At 43.2% G+C, this 22,560-nt stretch overlaps 1 protein-coding gene across 3 annotated transcripts in view; it reads left to right on the forward strand.

Moving 5' to 3' along the window:
- Positions 1–388: 388 nt before the first annotated feature.
- Positions 389–22,560, forward strand: part of KL (klotho) — a 67,042-nt gene continuing 44,870 nt past the window's right edge. For 2 of the 3 annotated variants that reach the window (XR_013926384.1, XM_080377512.1), the window contains exon 1: positions 8,937–9,910. Coding sequence is in view for 2 of the 3 variants with exons in the window: in XM_080377512.1 (XP_080233638.1) it covers positions 9,092–9,910 (819 nt within the window). In the remaining variant the exon portion in view is untranslated. Of the gene's footprint in view, positions 9,911–22,560 lie in introns of all 3 variants that reach the window. The other variant, XM_080377513.1, reaches the window with a different exon arrangement.

Genomic DNA, 22,560 nt, shown 5'->3' on the forward strand with positions numbered 1-22,560 from the left:
GAACTAGCCAAAGGGATATTCCATACCAGCTGAGGCAGGAGCTGGCCGGGGGCCACTGACCACTGCTTGGGGACTGGCTGGGCATCGGTCAGTGGGTGAGCACTTGTGTTGTGCATCACTTGTTTTTCCTGAGCTTTATTCCTTTCGAGAGAATCTTTTGATTCCTTCGAGAAAATTCTTTGTTGTCTCCCTTTTCATTACTATTAATATTATTACTACTATATTAATATTTAAATTTTACTTTATTTTAATCATTAAACTGTTCTTATCTCAACCCACAGGTTTTACCTTTTTTTCCTGATCCTCCTCCCCATTCCATTGGGGGAACAGGGGCGCGAGCAAGCAGCTGTGTGGTACTTTAGTTTCTGGCTGGGGTGAAACCCTAGCACATACCGAACACTTTTTTTACTTAGAATTCCACAAATATTAATATTAATATTTTCTGAAGTTTCCTGCTGGATGAAGAGAACTAAAATATTGATGTGCCAACATGTGTTGCTTAATCACTGCGGTATTTTTGTTACTCCTACATTCAGCTGCCTGCATTATAATTGCTACATAGCTCCTCCTTTCTTACTATATTGCTCATCCTTCTTTGACTTGCAACAGATACGACACTGTAGGGGTGAATCAGAGTGGCTGATGGAAATCTAATCACTGACCTTGAGAAAATTAAAAATAGTTTCATAAACACTTAATCTCATGGAACTTTAGTCAGTGGCAGCACATATGGCCTCCTGATTGGGCCCTGCTGTTCTGGTCTAAAGAAGAGGTTTTAAGTCTATAACTTAAAGAGGGCAATAAACCTAAAACATGTAACAGTCTGGCTCCTGCTCAGGAAGAAGTATTAAGATCCTGACACTGTTAACAAATATTATCCTGTCTCTAATTTCACTCTAAGAAGAGATGGGCATCTTATTGCTCAAAAGATTAAGCCTCCTGTGATTTCAGATGTGGGTAAAGCAAGGCTTTACATTAATTACAGTAGTAGATGTATGATGTATAGGAATGTTATTAATGGTGTTAAGATAGAAATTTCTATCAGAGTACTAGTAGAGTGAGATTCAGTTTGAGATTCAGGCACCTAAATGTCTTCAACAAGAGCTGAATAATGCAGAACCCACATAGGTCTGACCGTCGCAGCCTGTGTAACTGGAGAGCTGAACAGCCGCTACGGTCAGGACTCCCATCCTTACACATGGCATTGGGTACTGTTCTGAATGTGTGAGGGTATCCTGTTTGACTTCTAACTGCCGTTACAGGGGGATGTAGATTTCCCACGTTCGGTCGCCCACAGGAAGCTAGATGGTGTCATTTGACCACTGTTGTCATGCCAGAGTCACCACGTCATCTACCCAAAGCTGATAGATGTAACACAGTATCTACAGAAGACCTGTGTTGTTTCAGAATATTAAATGGGAGGCAGGTGGAGTACCTAGCCAAAAGTCATGTCAACTATATGTGGGCAGCTGAAATGAGCCCTCTGTGCAATACTGGGAACTCCCATGCAGATGTGCTAGACACCATGGGCTGCTGGAGATGGAACCAGACACACATGTTTGGGCAGATGAATCTCTCCTTGATGCTTACCTTAGGGTGAGCTGAATCGCTCTTTAGGCTGCATGTATTACATTGGTTAGAACTCCTTGAACTGCTATGGGCTCAGTTCAGTTACTTAAACATAGGCATCTACCGAGATGTCCTGGGGCTCTTAAGGTATTGATGTGGAATCACCAGGTAGGGCCCAAGACCACCAACTTCTGAAGTGGGAGCTGAGGTCTGACAGGGTACAGCACAGTGTCTGCAGTGACAAAAGATGCCTAAGTTTAAAATACGGAATTAGTTTCTCAGCTTACGTACAGAAAACCTGTAAGCAGACAACTACATTCAAGTGCCTTAATCCAAAGTTATGTCCCACCTTGAGTTCATTAGTTTTTTTAATTGTGGAAGGCTACAAGCCAAATAATTTTTGCCTCTTCCTGTCATAACTCTTGATACGTGAGGGATTACTGACTCCAAGCACTGCAGGAACCAACTACTGCTCCCCCAAAGTGTTCCTGACATCCCTCAGCCCAGTTCCAGAGCCGGTTTTGATGGCCCAGCTTGCTTAGCCTTGCCCAGCCCCACAGCTCATCGGAGCATGGGAATTCTCACAGAGGTTTCCTTGCTCAGAAATGGTAGGTGTGTATGGTAGGCACAGCACAACACGGCACTGTAAAAACATAGCAGTGATTTCAGCAACCTGAATCCATAGAATCCAGCTCCTTTTTACACACATTTAATGAGTCCTTCATAGGACCTCATTATCAAGCATCCTTTTATTAGCCACTCTGCCTCTGTTATGTGTTATCTAATTGGATAATTATTTTTTCTGTAAGGTAAACATCCAGGCAAAATCCAGTCATTACCAGCAACGCGTGTTTACTTTAGGCTACATATCTTTATGTGCTGTATTTGGACGTTTTCTGGTCTGCATATCATCCTCCCTATGTGACATGTATCCTGTGTAGTTCTTTGTTAGTTCTTTGATAGGCATCTCATGTGTTAACCTAGGATCTGACCACCTATCAGAGACTCTCAAGCTTCTCATTACTTAGCTGCCCAGCTACAAGCTTTAAATTTCCTAACTGCAAGCCTTCATAGAACTGCTTTAGTCTCTGCTGCTGCCCCACATGCAGGACCTAGCAAGAACCTGCAGGTACTCCTCCAGACGTTCCATGGAGCCAGATCATTTGGGTAGCTGTTGCTTTTAGAAACCTACAGGCTGGCGACTGCCACTTTGCGGTGTGATAGGTAAAAAGCTCTTTCTTCAAACAGTGTTCAAAAATGGCAGGAAAAATGCAGAAAAAAAAACCCACCAGAAAAGAATCCAAAATGTACTACAGAAATTGACTTTTAGTTTTTGAAGTAGTGCACTGATTCTTCTGGATAGCACTGTGAAGAAATGCTTAATGCAAAGTGCTTTGGCTACTGGCCATGCAAGTCTCAGAGGTGAAATTCATTGCAATAGTTCTCAAGGGTTTTTTTTCTTTTATTAGAAAGGTCCACTTCTCAAGACTGGACTGTTGCAGTTTACTCTACATTAGCCTCATCTGGTTCAACTCCTCGATCGCATTTGAAGAGGTAGACCCTAAACTGTGCATACTTACTGTTTTGGTAATAAATGTCTGGACTTCCCAATGGTTTTGAGCCAATCTTGGAAACACAGGAGTAAAGTCTTGCTAGACTATCTGGGAATAGCTCCCAAGTACATTTATGTGAGTATGCAGCAGCACTAAAAGACTAAATGGCTTCTCAGTTGACTATAAATCATGTTTCAGTACTACACACTTCACACCGTACAGAAACTGAGTTTTTGTTATTCAGTCAAAATTGATTTTGTCTAATATAATAGTTGTGTTTATTAAAGAGCATCATATGCCTCTAGCCCTGAAAAATGTTTGTGTGTTTGCAGCCACCATTGCCTGTAATTTAGTAATTCAGCAGCACAGCGCAATATAGTTTAAATGACTGGTTTACAAAGTTTCCGCTCAGTTCAGTTTAAAATGACTTTTAACGGCAGAAGAGTCATATAGGCAGAAAATCTTAAAGAGAATTAACATACTACAATATTTCTTAAACCCATTCCTATTTCTTGGTGAGCCAGTCTTTGCCTTGCAGTAAAAGAGACTAATATTGGCATGAGCTGAAACCAACAAGAAATAAGTATCTAAACTGAGGTGTTGTTCAACTGCTTATTGAAATATAGATTTAGCAAGTGCTAACTTGTCCTGCTGTATGATTTTAGCAGGAGAAATTTTTATCAATTTACCTATGGAAAGTGATCTAAAGATATGATAGAAGTAATTTTGCAGGATAGTCTTCCATGACTGAATTTAATGCATAAAAATTTCAACTTTCATGTACATAAAACTCAGCACTGCATTTTCAGTTTTTAATAGTAGTGCTTTTTATTTCTCCATTTAAACCCCTGTGGATCTTTCTTTTCATAGAAGATGTGGCATTTTGCCAGAGGTTTTAAAATAGTAGGAATTTGAAGAGTGAAGGGAAATGCTTCAGCTGTGCCTGAACTGAAGAGATAGGATGACTGTATATGAAAAGTCACCATACGTGTCTCTAGAGTGCTGTCAGCTCTAGACTAAGCCACAGGATTCAAGCTTTTGAGTTATCCTGTGGAGACTGAATCAAATTGGTTTCAAAATGATAAGAGTGTATCACAAATAGAAATGAAAATAGAAGTGAGAACAGTGAAATTATATTTCTGCTCCTTTTTATACTTCACCAGAGACCACAAACTGGGTTTTTCACAGGTATGCCCCTCTTGGCATTGAGATCCAGTCTATCCATATCCCATCTAAACTGTTAAATGTTTCATCCCTGTGGGTGATCCAGTCCCTCTGTTTGCCAGGTTTTTCTACCCTTAACATGCCAAAACTCATTAGACAACTCCCTGTTTGGTCTATAACTTTCCTGGACACCCACCCTGACTTGCTCACGCAGGTTCAGCAGGCTCTGGGGAGACAGGCCTATTTCTTCAACCGCTGCAACCAGGGTTCGGTTCCTGCCTAAAGCAGGATTGAAGCCTGTGGCTCATGAGATGCATGACTGGAGCTGGCAAGAAGCACTCTTCTGTCCTTTCTCCAACACCCATGGCTCTTCTCCCTCAGCTTTGGACTCTTCTTGCCAGCCAAGTCCATGTCCCCTTCCCAGGACAGGCTGAGTGAGGCTGTATCCACCTCTTCACTGTCTCTGTTCTCAGGAGAGGCAACTTCTTTTCCTTTCTGTCTTTGCCCATCCCTTCTTCCACCCATTCAGAGGGCACTTTTGAAGACAGGGATTCATCTACAAACTTTTGTCTCATCATCCAGATAATGAGGATGTGTTTGTGGCCTGCCAGAGGTAAGAGACAGCATTTTCAAGATGTCATTTCCAATGAAATGGCATTTCAAAATGATGTTTCACCTCTCTTCCTGTCCCCATCATCTTTGGTCATTCAGGGTTTGAAATGGGTTTACTGGTTCCGCTGAAGGAGGGTTTGCAAGACTGGGAAGGCTTGCAGCCCCTGCCATCCAGGTACGAGGAAGCATCCAGAGACCACATGCGCCCTTCTAAGTTACAATGGGATTGTCATGCCAGGCCCATGTAAATAAAATACAAATTTCTGGGCTTGCCTGAAGTTAATCCCCATCAGCCTCCAAAGTAAGAAGGCACAAAGGATCTGGAATTCCTATTTTCCTACAAAGGGTTGTTCAGGATTTGACCACTTCTTGGAGACACAGTTACAAAAGGGTAAAGAGAAGTGATGGGGGTTTAAGTTTCTAATTTCCCACCTCACACTAGATCCTACCACAAAATAAAGGAGAACAATTCAGAGTCCTTTATGAGATAAAAGGAATTTGTCATTCTTGAAACAGGAGATGACTAGAGCTCCCAGGATTCAAAACAAGGCATTTTAGGTTCTCTACCATCCTTTCCAACTACAAAAAAGTGGAGATGAGAATGATTTGGTACTTATGGCTAGAACAGAGGAGGATTTGACATCTTCCCAAGCATTCTTCGGCATTACACTAATGCATTACACCAGCAGGCATATTTTGGACCTGACAACATCATGTTTCTAATTTCAGTAGTCAGTTACTAGCTGTCTTTAAAGGAATTTCTGAATGTACAGTGAATGCATATAACTAGACTGATCAAGAAAGAAAGGAGGAATAGATATGGAAGGGTGCTTTTTTTTTTCAAGAAAACTTGACTTGCAACTTCTTTTCTGAGAAAACTGAGGAAGAGCTTACTTGCCTGGTAGGCTGTGATGTTCTGGCAGGGATGAAGAAGGTAAATCTAGATCACTATTGCACAGCTTTCCACTCGCAACAGCTGCTCATCAGCAAGCGGAAGTAAAATTTGACACCTTAATAGTTGCATGTAACAGACAGAATAAAGAAGTAGTATTGTTATGCAGTGATGGAAGCTGTAGAGAAACACTCAAGTCTAATTCAGGTGGTGATTTTTTTCGGTAGCAAGTACTTTCGTATCTTGAGATGAAATGCTGAGAGTGCAAAGCTATTTCCAACTGACTGTATGCTTGTATATATTTGGAAATATGCTTGTAAACAGAGAAGGGGCATGAAAAGTGGAGATGGTGGTTTTAGGCATTGAGGCCACTAGCTCTACCACAGTGAGGAGCACAGATGCTACCAGTGTAAGGCTGCTAGCTTTTCTGTGGAGGTTTTAAAATGTGGAAGGGATTTGCTGCATTGAAGCCAGTGCATGATGTGGTCTCAGGGAAAGCTGTTAAATGAATCTAAAGCATTAATAGATTTACTTTACCTAGAATTAGGTATCCCAGAAGATTCAGCCTCTTTGGGGTAGAAATAGAAATGCTCAGTCAGAACACTGTCAAATTTGATTGCATGCACTGACTGCATAGCCAGCAAAGAAAATACCAGCACAGCCTAAATTATACTGACACTTACAGTATCCATTATGCATAATACCAAAAGTTGAACGTTCAGTAATCACCGATGCAAAGAGGCTGAAAGGTAAATCCTGATCTGCCAACCTGGGGCTAACTTGTAAGTGTGCATGCTCAGCAACACAGACACAATGGAGCCACACTTCTAACTCAAGGAGCAGTGAGGGAGGAGACCTGGGTGTCTGCAAGTGTTTGGCTGACCTTTCTGCATGGTTAATATTGCACAGAGTTTGTTAGACTGCTCGTCAGGGAAAAAAAAAAAAGGCTTAGAGCAGTGGGTGATTGTGTTATCCTAAAGCATGAAAACAAGCTTTCTCTGTAAGAAAAAAACCCAAGCAACTAGAGGCCACAGTGCACATTTTCTGACTTCTGCAGTAAAAGAAAAGTTCTCATCGGACAGACATGCAGGTGAAGTGACAGCTTTGTGCCAGCAACTTACGGCTGGATTTCATCCCACAAAAATGGGTTGCTTGCTTCAGGAGCACAGCCACTGTAGGCTTCTGAGCACCTCCAGAAATTGTCAAAGATCTAGCTAGGCTGACTTAACAACGTAAGGCTGTTTCTTTCCCTTGACTGTTGAGAGGCTCGGGAAGAAATGAGCTCCTAATGAAGGCGCTTCAGTTAAGTGCCTACTTATTGGTGCTGCCTAAGTATAAATAGCATTGATCTAGGTTTTGGTTAATAATTAGAAAATTAAAAGAGAATGTATCAAGATATATTTTTATATCTCTTGCATCCCCAATACCCAGTGAAGTGTTTTTTTCTTTAAATGTCAGCAACGGACTTAGCATCACTAATACCCTATTTTAGGCTGAGGTATTTCTGAGGCATGTCTCTACATCCCGATTTTCAAAATACCTTGGCAGCAAGCTCCAATGAAGGCTTTACACTTCCACTGAAATCAGGTCAGTAGCTGAATGGGAGCCTGGCTCTTCACTCCTTGCACAGGAACAACTGCAGCAACGTGACTATGCACTTAACAACTAATCTCCAACTTCTGCAAGTAACTACCAGCTGGTGCAAACACCTTTTTCTGTTGCTGCAGCTCTGTTGCTGAAGCTCAAGTTTTCATTTACTTAGACTGTAATAAAATTCCAGCAAACTGTATAGCAAACTCGCTCCCAGCAGCTGATGAGCAGCCCCAGTTCTGGGCCTGCCACCCCACTGCTGCCACCCCACAAACCTCCTCCCTTAGGGAAAGGGTGTCAGTTGTCCCCTGGGCTGTTCAGAGCTTCATCCCTCAAACATGGGAATTAATTAATTACCACTGATGGAAGACTAACTCCAATCCTGTCCACTATAGTTTTGGTATCTCCTTTAAAAACAGCACAAAACAATCCCACAAAATGAACTGCACCAGTGTAGAAAAGGTAGAAGTTGGAAGTTCTAGAAATAGGTGCAGCAAATGCCCTGCTTGCACTTGGAAGGTGTGAGAGCCCACCCTGTGCACGAGAGGAAGCCTTCAGCAGATGACAACTGGCATTTAAATCCATCTACTCATTATTAACAATTACCTGTAAATTTCCCCTGAGGGCATGTATTTTCTAAAACTAACATGAAATTATCTAACTGCCTTCATGCTGTAGTTAAACAACAACTTAATCTCCTGGAACATCTCCCTGTCCTTAACAGCCTGTCTAGTAGGTGTGTTTTATTCTTAGATGTCCACACAACTGAACACCAGGTTTTTGCAGCGGTGAGCTATTTCTTGCTTTACAGCCCTGGGTCAAATTGGTTTGTCTGAAGCAGAGAAGAGCAGCCCCTGCATTGCACCCACTCAAGTCGGTTATAAGGTGTAACTCGATAATCACATTTAGCTCGATTTGTTCCTCCCCGTAAAGATCTGTGAGGCATTTGTAACTGCAACTTGTTTTGCATGTGGTAAACAGCCAACTACACCAGCCTCCAGAGAAGTGTTATTACTGGGAGGTGACAGTCCATGGATTACTGGAAGTGGGGGAGGACGATGTCATCGGACGAGTTTCTCTTTAATTACTGTTCCATGAGAGTCTGCCGACGCGATGGCTTTTGCCAAGGTAGCACGAAGGAAATACCGGGTGAGGGAAAAATGGTTTTATTTGCTGCCCTTCCCGCCGCGGGCGGCTCCCACCCCTCAGCCCTGGCCGCTGCCCGCCGGCCCACGGGCGCCTCGACGGCCGTGGGGCCACACGCAGCTCCTCGGAGGGGACAGATCCGGCCGTCGAGTCTCCCCGTGGGTTCCTCAGAAAAGCCGTTTCGGGGAAAGGGTGCAGGGCAGCAGCGAGGCTGCCCGCTCCGAGGGGGGCACCGCCGCCGGAGTGAGGTGCGGGTCCCCGGCGGAGCAGGCGCAGGGGTGCGGGGCGGCCCCTGCCGGGGAACTCCGCCCCACGGGGCCGTAGAGGCGGGCGGCGACAGAGGCGACCCCGAAGGGCAGCCAGGGTCCGGCTCACCCCCGCGGACCCCCGGCTCCTCTGCCTTCCTTTCCTCCCATCCCGCCCCGTCTCACCGCCGGGCCCGCCCCCAGAGGCAGCTCTCCCCGAGGGAGCCGGGCGGGAAGGATGCGGACGGCAGCTCCGAGGTAATTATTAATGGCCGTGCCCACCGGGGCGGGGGGTGGGGGGAAAGGCGAGGTGAGATAAAATGGGGCGGCGGGGGGCTGGGCGGAGGGACCCGCCGTCGCGGAGCCCCGCCGGGAGCATGTCCCGCACGGCGCCGCTGCTGCCGCCGCTGCTGCCGCTGCTGCCGCTGCTGCTGCTGGGGCGGCCGCTGCTGGGGGCGCCGGGGCAGGGCGCGGGTACCTGGGCCCGCTTCGCCGGGCTGCCCTACCCGCAGGACCAGCTCTTCCTCCACGACACCTTCCCCGACGGCTTCCTCTGGGGGGCGGGCAGCGCCGCGTACCAGACGGAGGGCGGCTGGCGCCAGGGCGGCAAAGGCGCCTCGGTCTGGGACACGTTCGCCCACCGCCCCGCCACGCCGCCGGGGTCCGCCCCGCCGGGGCCGGCGGGCGGCGACGTGGCCAGCGACAGCTACAACAACCTCTTCCGCGACGTCGAGGGGCTGCGGCGCCTGGGGGTCTCCCACTACCGCTTCTCGCTGTCCTGGGCCCGGCTGCTGCCCAACGGCACGGCGCCCCCCAACCCCACCGGGCTGGCCCACTACGGGCGGCTGCTGGGCCGCCTGCGGGAGCTGGGCATCGAGCCCGTCGTCACCCTGTACCACTGGGACCTGCCGCAGGCTCTGCAGGACGCCTTCGGCGGCTGGGCCAGCCCCGTCCTGCCCCAGCTCTTCCAAGACTACGCCGAGCTCTGCTTCCGGCATTTTGGCGAGCAGGTGCGCTACTGGCTGACCATAGACAACCCCTACGTGGTGGCCTGGCATGGCTACGGCACAGGGCGACTGCCGCCCGGCGTGCAGGGTGGCCCACGCCTCGGCTACCGGGCGGCACACCACCTGCTCCAGGTAAATGGTGGGCGGCTGGAAGGGGGCCCCACGGCTCCTCGGCCCCCAGCTCGTGCCAAGGGGAAGGGTGCGGAGGCTGCCCTCAGCCCGCCCTGCTGGCACACCTGCTCCTGGGGCGGCCACTGCCGTGGAAGCTGAAGTGTGGGCAGCCGATTTGCAGCTAAAGGCGGCTGAGCTCATAGACGGGAGGCAGGGGCTCAGTGTCTGCTCTTGTGTCGAGTTAGCGGTAACATGCTGAGTTAAAGCACGCTCTGCGTCCTGCAGAAAGCGTCAATCCTGCTCCCAGCCCTTGCGAATGCCGTTCTGGGTGGGTGAGTGGATGCGTTTGTGCCAGTCCAGCAGTGGCTTACTAAGGTTACTGTGGAAATGCTTAATATGACTAAAGAGAATTTGCGCATTTGATAAAAAAATCTTACTGAGCTAATGGGGATGGTAGGGGTGGCCAAAATACCATACTGAGTGATTTTCCTGACAGAGTATGGGGTTTTTTGAGTGTGAACACTTTTTAGGAAAAGAGACCCTCTGTTCCCCAGCTGGTCTAGTAAATGGCATAAGTAGTTTGCTATAGATAATTTTTATGCAGTGTATCTATATATGGTGTAACTGTAATGTTTGCTGGAAGCAAACATTGTAGATTCTCAGTGAGAACTACGCAGAAGTGTGCACGAATCCTTCCAGTGACAGGAGAAAGGATTCAGCCTAACTGTAACAGTGTGCCCATGAAGGCATGTTCTGTTGCGCCTTAATGTACATTCATGAACTCTACTGATCTCTGTCAACTCCACATACACTTACCGGCAGGAGTTATATCCTAATGAGTATTGTATATTAGATGTGAACATTAAGAAAACATCCAACACATGCCTTATTCAACTTTTTGCCACTTTCCTGCGTGATTTTTGCATTTGTTTAGTGCTACAAGCAAGAGAAAAGATAGGTGGGGAGAATGTGGGTAAAAATTCAGTTTAAATTCCTGGTTCTGAAACCTTTAAACTCTTCAGTTAGTACTGGGATGTACTTGACCATGTTTCACACTTGAGTATAGTCCATCACCATCGTATCTGTCCCAGTCCCTCATAACCTCAACCATATGCTTGTTCTCATAAAAGCCCTATGGAGAGGGAAGGTGCTTTTCTATTTAACAAATGAGAAATGAAGGCACAAGGCTTGCCTGTGCCATGTAAAAAGTATAATGAAAACAGGAGGGTCTGCCAATACTGGTTTGGTGACCGAACCTCAAGATTAGTTTTGTCTTAGTGACTGTCAGTCAGGGTTTTCACAATTAGTGGACATTTCATTTTATGCAACAGCGTAAGGCAGCAAAGTTTCATTTTTTCTGATTTTCATGAACGAGGAACTGAAACAAAGATACAATTAAGACCCAAAGTGTCCACTGATTGTTAGTAGTACCCTATTCCCGGCGTGTAATCTTTTTTGAGTATTGGTCAGTTATATTATACTTTCAGCTCTTCTACAAGTCAAATCCCAAAATCTCAAATCACCTACACAGAAAATAAGGGATGTGCAGTTTATACAGAAGAGCTTCCCTCCCCGCTTCCTCCAGGTAGGACTCTTCAGCAGAGGCAGAGATAGAGCCTAACTCTCCAGGACAGAGCAGTGAACAGCTTCAACACGGAGATCCTCCTTTTCCTTCTTACATCTCCATAGTGTATTGGTATTAGACCTTTCAACTTCTGCAGGCAGTGAAGTACGAAGCTACAGAGTACAGCTTCTTTGAATACACAGCCTGATACCCATAGAGAAAGTGGATGTGTGTAATGAAAGATTAAGTTGTACCGCATATGGTAAGGAGTGAATTACATTTCCATGTGCAAATTACACTCTTGTCTTGCATAATTCTTGAGTGATTGACTTTGCAACTTGAATAATAATCGTTAACGTGTGACTGTTGGTTGCATATAACTTTGTAGGTGAGTTTGGTCAGTTTTTCTCAGCAGCAGCCTTGATTTGGATCAGAAGGCTGTACAGTAGTACCGCAGCACCAGACAGTGCTGCTGGGAGATACAGTCCTCACAGCCTCACAAGAAAAGATGCGGTTCTGTCATCTCACACAAAAAAATCCCCGTTCAGCTGCCTAACCTTTTGCTGCTTATGTCTTATATTACCCAAAAGGTCTGGTCCCAGATTTCTTCCTAATCCTTTCTCCTTCTTTGTGGCATTCTTGTCCCTTTTTTTTTGTCTCAGGGAAATTATGCTTGCAGAACATGTTTGTTTTTTAAAAGATAAAATGTGTTGTCATAAATGTTTCGTTCTTAGCAAATGAGCAGACTTAACACTTACTACGCATGTTTTCTGACTTTTTCCCCCCTTATTTACAATATGCAGTTTTAAGTGTCTTTCTGCATTTATCCAAACCAAAGGCCCTCATAAGTGGAAAGCTGAATAGCTAGTGAAAGCTGATGTCTACTGATTTATTTTACTGGATGCTAATTACATTAAGAGATGTAATGATTTCCTTTAAGTACTTTAAAATTCAACAGATACGAATGTGGATTTTGGGCTCTGTCTTTCTGAGTGAGTTGTTTATTATCTGAATAAATAATCAAATAAGAGTTTGATTCAATTCAAGTTGTTCAATTCAGGGCTGGTGAAAACAGGGCAATGAAGTTTGATCTGAATAATGATGTTTAAATTTAGCTTGAATGGATTTCATCCTATTTTACTGAATTTTTTTATTACCTTTCAATTTCCTGAATTTCCACAAGTGAGTCATAACTGATGCTAACTGGATGGAGTAAAAGAAATTTCTTATTAAAAAAAGCAAATAAAAATAACATAAAAAAATTGTAAGAAAAAACATTTTATGGATGCATCTTTGGTTTGTTATTGAGGGATGTTGATCAGTATTCAGTGAAAACTTCACCCTTTTATAGTATTTCCACTGACACTTGTCGTTTTGGGTACGTCTAAGCTGTTTGAACATGGTAAGAAATACAGGAAGCTGTATGCGTTTATTCACAAAATAAATTGAATGGATCAAGTATAGTTCATAAAAGTTGGCATTCTCTCAAGTCAACAGCCAGAAAATGTAATGCCAACAATCTGTCATGTGTATAATGCATTGCTTTCTCCAGATAGGAGCTGAGAGAGGTCAGCATGTTATGTTCTGGTTTTTGCAAATGCATTATTTCATTACTGGTTCACAGTATATTGTCTGAGTTGAACATACTTGGATTTACTCAATATAAACAGCATTTGCAGAAACATAAGAACACGTTGTTTCCCTGAAGAAGTGAGTGGAGTTGCTGCCTGGAAACCAGTCACGTAGCAACAGACTGATTCTATTCCAAAACTCATTCCAAAACAAAAGGTAAGTACTCTTTTGTTGACCTTCAGTGCTAAACCTAATAAAGTATCAGTAATTGCAGCATAGGAGAATGGTCTTTTCTTGGTGTATCTTGTTTCTTTCAAAATTCAGACAGCCTTCAAACTTTCACTCAGTGGAAATGAAGTGATTTTGGATTTTCCTGAATGTAACACAGCTCATCATAGTTGTAAAAACGTTGCAGAATTTGTAGAAAAAGAAGGAATAATTCTTAGGAATAGTTTTGGGTTTTTTGCTATTCTTGCTTTCTTAAGACTTAATTCAAAGAAGAACAAAGAAAAAAATGGTTCTGTTTCTGGTTTTGAGTATCAGTTGGGTAGCATATATTTGCGAAGAATTTATTACAGTGGTGATTATTCTAATCGCTAATCGTCTGCGTCAGGTATCTTTCAAATGTCAGGGATGACAAAGACCGTAGAGCAAATTCAGATCTCAAGCTGCAGTTTTCTGTGCCAGTAGCTACAGATGGTTATACATTACATTAAAAGCTATAGTGCACCTTACTCAAGCTTCAATCATCATCAGAAAAAAAAAAATCGAGTTTCATTTTTCAGTGTGATAAACAGGAATTTGGTTTTCAAGGATGCTCATTTTTTTTAAATTAGCTCAAATATGTAACTTCCCCCTTGCCATTTCTACCTGATTGCATAGACATTTGCAAAAAGAATGTTTTCAAATATTCTGCTGTAAACAAAAAAAAGTGATTTCTTATCTTTACAGAATACTTTGATCTTTAATTACAGAAATATCAGGACTATGGGGAGAATAAGGTGTTACCATGGAAAAGTGAACTTCTCTCAGGTGTAGGGATTCTACAACCTGAAAAGCTTTTTAGAAATTATAGGAAATCTTACTAAAACTCAACAGGCAGGACCTGCAAAAACTACACTGATGACTGAAGTGGGATGGAAGCAGAATTTTTGTGTTCTCTGTGTGAAGGAGCACTAGGTCAAGCCTGTAGGTATGTTGTCTCACCTCAACTCTTTTGCTGTTCATTATGAGGTTGAGCATTTCTTAAGGGCCCCTGTTCATTATGAGGATTTTAGTGCTTAGTAGTTATGGTTGTTACAACTGCGAATCTCTGTGTTTAATTCTATAAGCAGCACCAAATTTGCCTCTTTCTATCTCATTTTGAGTACCATGTGCCTGACTTAATTGTTGCAGTAGCTGTTGCTGGAGGTACCTAGGTGATATTTCTGATTACTGTTCTAGTATGGTTCCTTTTTAAATAGCGTGCTTTTCATTTAAGATCGAAGTGTTTGTTTAGCATGTCGGGCCAGGGCTCTGCTCAGTGCCGGAAAGATAATGACAACTGATTAACAGCAGATTGATACAGGTAAGGGCATTTAGATCAGCAATGTAAAATTCACATCTCACTGGGTACATGAGTTTAAAGCTGTCTGCTCCTTGATACTCTTTCATTTTGCATTAATAAAACCTTATAAAGTATGAGACATTCTTGGGTCTCCCCTTCAGCCTCTTTCCTCAAGCAGAAGAGATCCTGTATTTGTTGTAGCTTTGTGGGATCCAGAGTGATGAGTGTGGAAGGACTCATGTTACTGTGCATTTCTTCATATGACATATTTTTCCAGTTTCCATTTCATCTTGCGTCTGTGGAAGATTTCCAGTACTTAAGGTATTTGATGGACATAATTCCTACCCATACTTAAGTATATTGTTGGGACCTGGAAAATAAAGCCTACCTTCATTTTTTTTCCGAAGGAAATGTATATTTTACTTTAAGATAATTCATAATTTCTTAGTGCCTGCCTTTCCCTTTTGACTGAAAGCAAGGAGCTCTGAGAGCTTTTCCCATGGTAGGTCAGGTAGAAACCTCTATATTCTGCAACCATCAGCAGGTTGAAAGTGCAGAGATGGTAGTTTCTTTCTATTGGAAGCATCGTCTTCTGTGAGGAAGAAATGCTCATGACGTAAGAGAAAGTTGCTTCACTCATCACATGCCCGCCTTCTAGAAGGTCAAATTCTGATCTCTCTTGCTTCGGTAGAAATTAAATCGGAATAGGACGCCAGCAGTTTCTTGGGCAATCACCTTAGCTTTGTTCCTGACATTTATTAACCCTTTCTTTGAGTAACAGCATCTCTTTCCTGGTCTACTCTGGGGAACAAAGAATTTTTTCCCCTTATCTTTCAGTATTTCTTCAACTAGACAGAAGCAGTGAATATGTCTATGCAGCTGGCACTACTGCTGGCAAGCAGTGACCATTAAGGACAGCGAACAGAAAGCAGTGCAAGGTGTGGGCATTTGGAGACATTTAATTTTAATTATTTTGGGGGGCTCTGATGCATATCCTTCTTACACTGGGAGAAATGGGAAAGAACAGACAGACACATGTGTGTAGATGCTTGGTAGTTTGCTTACCTCCAGTTTGTAGAGTCTTGTGATTTTCAGTTAGCAATTGGCAGAGTTTGAGAGATGTTTACTAATCCTTGCAACTGAGTGTGTGATTTATGTGTTTGGTTGTTGCTGATGAACAGCTGAACTGTTGAACTTAATCTGAAGGTGCAAGGCTGATCTTGGCAAAGTTTTAAAAAAGCCAAGGAGCCAGCAATCAAAGCAGCCTGCTTGCATAGACTTGTTGGTAAAGAAATGTATACAAGGAGATTTTCTTCTTCCTTTCCATGATGGTAAAAATACAGAGGAAATGATGAAGAAGTGCTGCTGGAGAACTAGGGGAGGTGACCTCCATATACAATGACAGGTTTTAGAATTACAGGATGTGTTACCTGTTTTAAGTACTAAATAAAAACTATTCATGTTTGAATATTTGCCTGCCAAAGCATATAGAAGAGTGTCACGGGTAAAACTGTGAATGCTGATTTTAGATTAAATCAGAAGAATGGAACAGAAGAGTAAGGTTGTAGACAACATCTCAGGATGTTTAGGAAATGACTGAAATGAAGGCTGGACAGATCTTTGAGGGAGAAGGTGACCCATGGGATGTGACCATGAATAAAACATGAAAGAAGAGACTGGCTTCAGGAGGAAGAACTGAATTACCTCACTTAGAGAAACTGTGCCAGCAGACAGAGAAGGTGAGTTGTCAAGAAGGAAGAGAAACTAACCAAGCCTAAGAGGAGAAAGAGATATTTGCCACAGCGAGGGACTGGAGTCTTCAGTAAAATGGGATGAGTAGGAGGCAGATGGTACCAAGGAAGGGAAGGAAGTAGGTTCACACCGATGCTCTCTGGTAAATACTCCTGGACAAAAATGACAGGAAGACAATTTAGAGTTAAAGGGCCATATGCACACACTCAAAAGAGAATAAAAGTTCCATATCAGTACAATTAGATTGACTCTTAGAAGTCGTGGATAGCTCTTGGAAGAAAGAGCTTCTGGAATGGCCTTTCAGTGTTAGTGGTAGGAACAAGAATCTCTTTTCAAGACAGCTAGCGCAGTTTGAGAAAAGAGACTCTTGATGCTTTGGTGGCAGTGGAGGTGACAGTACTTGTAGATGTCTGTTCTTCCTCTTTGCTTGCAAATTTATAACAGAATGATGTATGGCATGATTTAAACTCTGAAAATGTAGGTTTTAGTGGAAAAAAATGAAATGTAATCTATATTAACAATAAACAGTTCAGCGTATCAGTGATGGCAACTTCTGTCTTGGTGTGGGAGCTTCAACTCCACTCTCAGGGCACAACACACTCGTGAGAAGCCTGGCCTGTTAAGTTTGTGGTACGTCTCCCTGGAGATTTGGCAGGGAGGGTCCTTTTCGATGCACACTGGATTAAGACGAAGCAATTTAAGAATCTCTGGATTTGGCTACATTGAAGCACGTTTGTGTTGCTTTATTTTTATGTTTAGTCTGAGAAGAGATAGCATTCTGTGTTTCGGAGAACTGCAAAAGTTTATAAAGTTTTGCTTTGTTTTGATTCTGAACACAGCACATCCACCCACCCTGTATTCTAAATTCAGTTACTGAAATATTTGCTGTTTACAACAGCTGGTGTAGGAACCAAGGGACTGGGACCAGAGGTGGTTCCGGTGCCGTTGGGCAGCCAGAGCTGTGTGATTTCTGCATGATGCGAGGCACAGGGGCTTCTACACGCCTCGGGATCGGGCTGGCCTGAGAGGCCGGAACGCTGGGGATGCTGCGAGACACCTGTGACATGCTCTTCAGCAGGAGGGTGAGCTGACAGGGGGCCACGCACATTGCCAGTGGACTGTCACTTCGGTCGGCACGTGATCATTTTGTTACTTGCACTTTAGGTCTTACGTTAACAGTTGAGCTTTGACTTCTGTTTTCGTCAGCTTAGCACACCTCTGAAGACAGCTGGATGGATTTAATTTGACCAGGGGAGATTATACTATGGAAATGCCTCGTTATTTTGTGAGTCCAAAAGTCAGCCAGGAATCCTTTAGTAAATTAATCAGTTTAATGCCCTTACTAAAGGCTACAAAATGGTAGCACCGCTGGGATTATATTTTTCAGGCTATTTGCTTTACAGGTGGGAAGGTAGTAGCATCTGTTTTGATCCTGTTTCTAGAAAAGATGTCAAATGGTTGGGTGAGGAAGGGGGGCAGGCTTGTAGCTGTTGGTCACATATTCTGGTAAGAGTTCACTGATTTTCCAATGCCTTTTCTCAGTCAGCTTTTTTCTTGTTCTCTTGAATATGTAGTAGCTCCAGTGGATCAGTTGTTTTTCAGAGCTGAGGGCAAAGCTTACTCGATTTGTTTATTTAATTTTTGACATTTTAAGAAATAATCTCATTTTTTGCTGCAGGCATGGAACTATTGAACATAGTTACTGATTAATTATTCTAATTATGGTTCTTTAACTCAAGTGTATATGGAAATGGTAGAATTGTGCAACATTTCGAGCAAGTAAGTTGGCGATATATTGCATTGTCAGGCTGAATGATTATTTTTTGTTTTGTATTTTTTAAGTAATAACATTTTGCTTCAAAATCAATAATTTTGATCTCAGGTTTGAAATGAAAGTTCATCTGGCTGCTGACTCTACACTGATGACATGATTTTTGTAATACACTTAGTTCGTTCTTCACTTCTTCTCCTGTCATAGTGCAGAGAGAAGGGCCACCACAACAGAAAGGCCATCACCAGTTACGTATTCCATCAGGAAGCAAAATCCAGAAAGATTTGTAACAAAGCACGGGGTGACATGAAAGAGGAATACTATGAAAATGGGCAATGCATGAGGAGCTGGTGAAATGAGGGGGTGACTGGCTGTGAGTGGGCATGCAGGAGCTGGGTTTATCAGACAATACTGCAGTTTTTTATGTATATTTAGTGTTGAAAAGTAAACTTGATGTGAAATGAGATAACCTGGTGTCCCCCAAGGACAACTCCTTCTCTGGTTCATTTTTATTTTTAAATGTCATATGATATTTTTTTTTTGAGGAAGCTGACTGGTGATTTAATGAAGTCACAAACCATGCTTCACAGTGATGGAGCCTAATTCAAGGAGTCTGTCTTGGCTTATGGTGTCCACTTGCTGTCCACATTGCAACCAGCACTGGGGGACACAGTGACCAGCCTGCAAAAGAAAGGAGGGACACTTACATTAAGTCTGGGTTTCTCAAAGGAGCTGAAGGAAAATAAGTGAGAACTGAATTTTCCTTAATATTTTTTTGAGAATCCTGTCACTTTCAAGCAGTTAAGTAAATTAGCATGTTGAACAGATGTATTCTTCTTAACTTGAATGAAATGTGCATTCCCATATTCAAGTAGCACCTCTGCTGTGTGAAGTGTAAGACCTTGGAAATGCACTGAAGGAGCTCTTGAACTCGGTTTATCATCCTACTTCCCTTCCCAGCCAGGAACATGCCTCTTGTTTGGAATGAGAAGAGAATATAGGGGTATACCACGCAGGGCAGGGAACAGAGCTGCAGAAATATGATTCAGCTGGAGTTTTGCATCTTAATAATATGCTCGATACTATAAAGAATCCCTTCTTCTTCTTCATACTGAGCTGTGATTACTACCCTACTGTCATATCAGCTAGCTTTTTCTCATATTCCTAATACCTTCTGTTTTCACAAAGTAATATAATGTAATTAGAGCAAGTCAGAAAGATATAAAACCTGTGAAACTGGAATTGACCGAGTCATTGAAATTAAAATATTTGAGAGAGAGACTTAAATGTCCCAGAAAGAATTGAGAACTAGGGGAAATAAAAATCAGTCATGTTATTTTTACTTTGCCATGGAAATTCTTGGTTTTCCATTTTGATGTGATATTGAAAAAAAATATCGTTTTGACACAGTGAGTCAGTCAGTCATTTCACACACTGCCTTCTGTATTCTTTCATTGGATGGATGCCCACTGCCGCAAACTGGGTCAGTTTACCCGTGTGAAATTGCTGTATAACCTGCTGCAATATGACTGGCTTCTTGAAGCTGCAGTTTGATGCCTTTTATTCTTTGATGAAAGAAATAAAACAGCCTTAGAACTGTCAGGACAGAATTCTTGCACTGTTACTCTGTGTCTGATATTTGTAGCTGGGCTGCTTGTGCCACTTTTGTGTGAAACTGTAATTATTCAGTCATTTATCCTACTCCTCTTTCCTATTTCTGCTAAAAAGAAAAGTGGTACTTGAAGGATGCAGTTGCTTAAAAGGAAGGAAAAGTCTAATAAAAGCAGCATCAAATTGGCACAGTCATTCTGAGTCTGGATGTTAGAATCAGCAAACTGTAGCAGAGGGCAGCTCAGAAAACAGCATTTTTCCATAGCCCTGCTTAGGGTAATGAAGTAGAGACCACGTCAAAATTGGTTGGTGGTAAAATGGTAGAATATAGAATATAGAAACAGCATTGTAATGCTAAGCGTGAAAGGCAGGAACCCTAAACGACACCAGTCAGATGCCACTTTACCCAAGTTGGACTCCTCTGGAGAGAAATTTTACCTGTGTAATGGGCAATTTGGAATAGATTTGTAGAAACCAGAGTGGGTGAGTGTAGGCAGGGACGAGTTAGTGATGCTGGCCTGTGGGGTCTGGGTTTGGGGGTTCTGGACTGCTGGTCGGGGAGGAATTTATATTGTCAAGGAACAGTGATGTTTCTTGTTGAACTCTTTTTTTTTTTTTTTCTTTTTTTTTTTTTTTCCCCTCTCTGTGCCATGGAAGGTGGCCAGGTTCCCAGGATCATTAAGGCATTTTATCTAACTAATTTGCCTTGTGCTTCAAATACTGTGATGGTATCTTTGTGCTTTCCTATTTTATTCCTGTGGCTCATTGTGATGTTTGGAGCCTTTGGTGATTTTTCTTGTGTTAAAGGTCTCTGGATTTGTTTTGTGGCTCGTAATGCCATGAACATGGGAAAGAGGGGGCATATAGTGCACATTATGGTGTAGTGTTCGGGGCTAAAAGCTTGCTACACTTGCAGGCAACTAGACTTGATGATTCGTATATCTCCTTTCCATTTTTTTTTGCTGAGGGGCTGTTCATTTTGTGGGAGTGCTTCTGGGGAATATTTTTTAGGAGTCAAGCGAGTATGGAAGAGTGAACTACAAAGAGAGAGAGGAAATGGAAAGGGACAAACATACAATGGAGCAGCATGTGCCCAATGTGGGAAAGGACCTGGAGGGTCTGGAAACAGGCTTGTGGGCACTAGCATTTCACAGACCTAACACCATGTAGAAATGCCTCACTAAGCTATTTAAGCATCTAGAGGAAAATGCTACACTGGGAGGTATACAGACACAAGGGAGTCAACTGATATGCCCAATCCGTACAGTCATTTACCAAAATAAATGGGTAACTGTCAAGAGAGGCTTCCTGTGACACAAACATTGACACTGGACATAGGATAGAAACACCAGCAATGACAACTGCCAAAAAATCTGACAGGCAGACTCAGCATTTTTGTTACATCACTGGTTGTGTAACAAAGCAATTCCAGATTTTTGAGCAGCTGGCGCAAGCATCTGAAGATTTTTCTCTGAAGCACCTTATTCTGGAACTGCTTCAGTGGTAATGAGATGGATTGGACAGACTGACCCATTGCGGTGATTTTTAGGTTCTACTATTACTCTTCTACAAGTGTAAGAAAAGATTACTTTTCTCAGTCCCCACATTATGTTTCTGGTAAGATTAAATTATCGACCCCACCACTGAATAATTCACTATTGTTTTGTGCAGTAACTAGACATACCTTTGGGAAGAGCCAGCCCAGAACCTCAGTTTTGTGTCTCAAAATCTTAAAAGCTAGAAGTATGTCCAGAAGACAGATAGGCAGTAGGTGTCTTTCTGGAGCATGTCCAGTGAAACCACTGCAGTTTTGCACTGGTGGAATGGCACTGCTGTTGTAAATGCTGAAAAACAATGTAGATTATTGGAACTGTAGCATAATGTGGTAATTTGGATACAGATAAATTCCTTTTCTAGCTGAAAAAAGTGGTCTTTGTTTTGCTGACTGTGAAATGGATGGGTTAACTGAAGAGTAGTCTGTGAGATATGCAGGTAATTTTTTTATCAGGTTGGCGACTCCGTATGGAGGATGCAGGAGTGCATGCAAGGAAAACCACTGTGTCTAGTCAAGGCTGGACATGGCCAATACAGAAACGGTTTGTTTTGGTGTCAGTTGGCCACTAGATCTTGCGCTCCACTTCATGGTGCTAATAGGAGAGCTGGATGTGCATCAGAGCCTGCAAAGCCCCCACATTCACCTTTGTGTATAGCATGAAAATAATTTGTTGGTATTGGCACTGGGTATAACTGGGGCAGTCTTCAACCTGCAAAGATTATCAATAGCAAATTATATTTATCCAAAAGCTGAAACAACAATGTTAAACTACCCAGTGTTCATGTCCACCCCAAGTTACAGCTGTCAGTAGCAGGGCATTTTGCTTGTTTGAGTGAGGTTGTAGCATGGAAGATCGCTCCTGCCCCACGCTTTAGCAACATCATCTTGCTGTCTTCCAGGAAGCCTTTGCATCAGCTCTGAGACTCAGTTTGGGATCTGCTTGGCCTTTCAATAGTTGGCTTTTCAATAACCATTATAAAATGTGGTTTAGTGTAAAGATATTTGTCTTAAAGTGGTTTGGCAGCATTCCCAGTGATCCCAGGGCGAAGAGCAGCTAGGACTTTTTCTCCAGCTCTAAGCCATCTGTCCACTGGGCTGACCAGGGCTGTGGCCGTGTGTACTTCGGCTCTGCACCACAACTAGCGAGTGAAGACACGGGCTCAGCTGTCCTTGGCTGCCTGCAAGCCTTTGGCGTAGAGCTGCATAATGTGAAGTGGTGGGCCAGGAGCTCAGGAGTCATACAACAGTGCTGTATGAGGGCTGGGTGGAGATGAAGGATTGCGCTGCAAGTGCTTTGCTG

Source organism: Falco punctatus (genome assembly GCF_963210335.1).
Source record: "Falco punctatus genome assembly, chromosome: 2".
NCBI classification, from domain to species: domain Eukaryota; kingdom Metazoa; phylum Chordata; class Aves; order Falconiformes; family Falconidae; genus Falco; species Falco punctatus.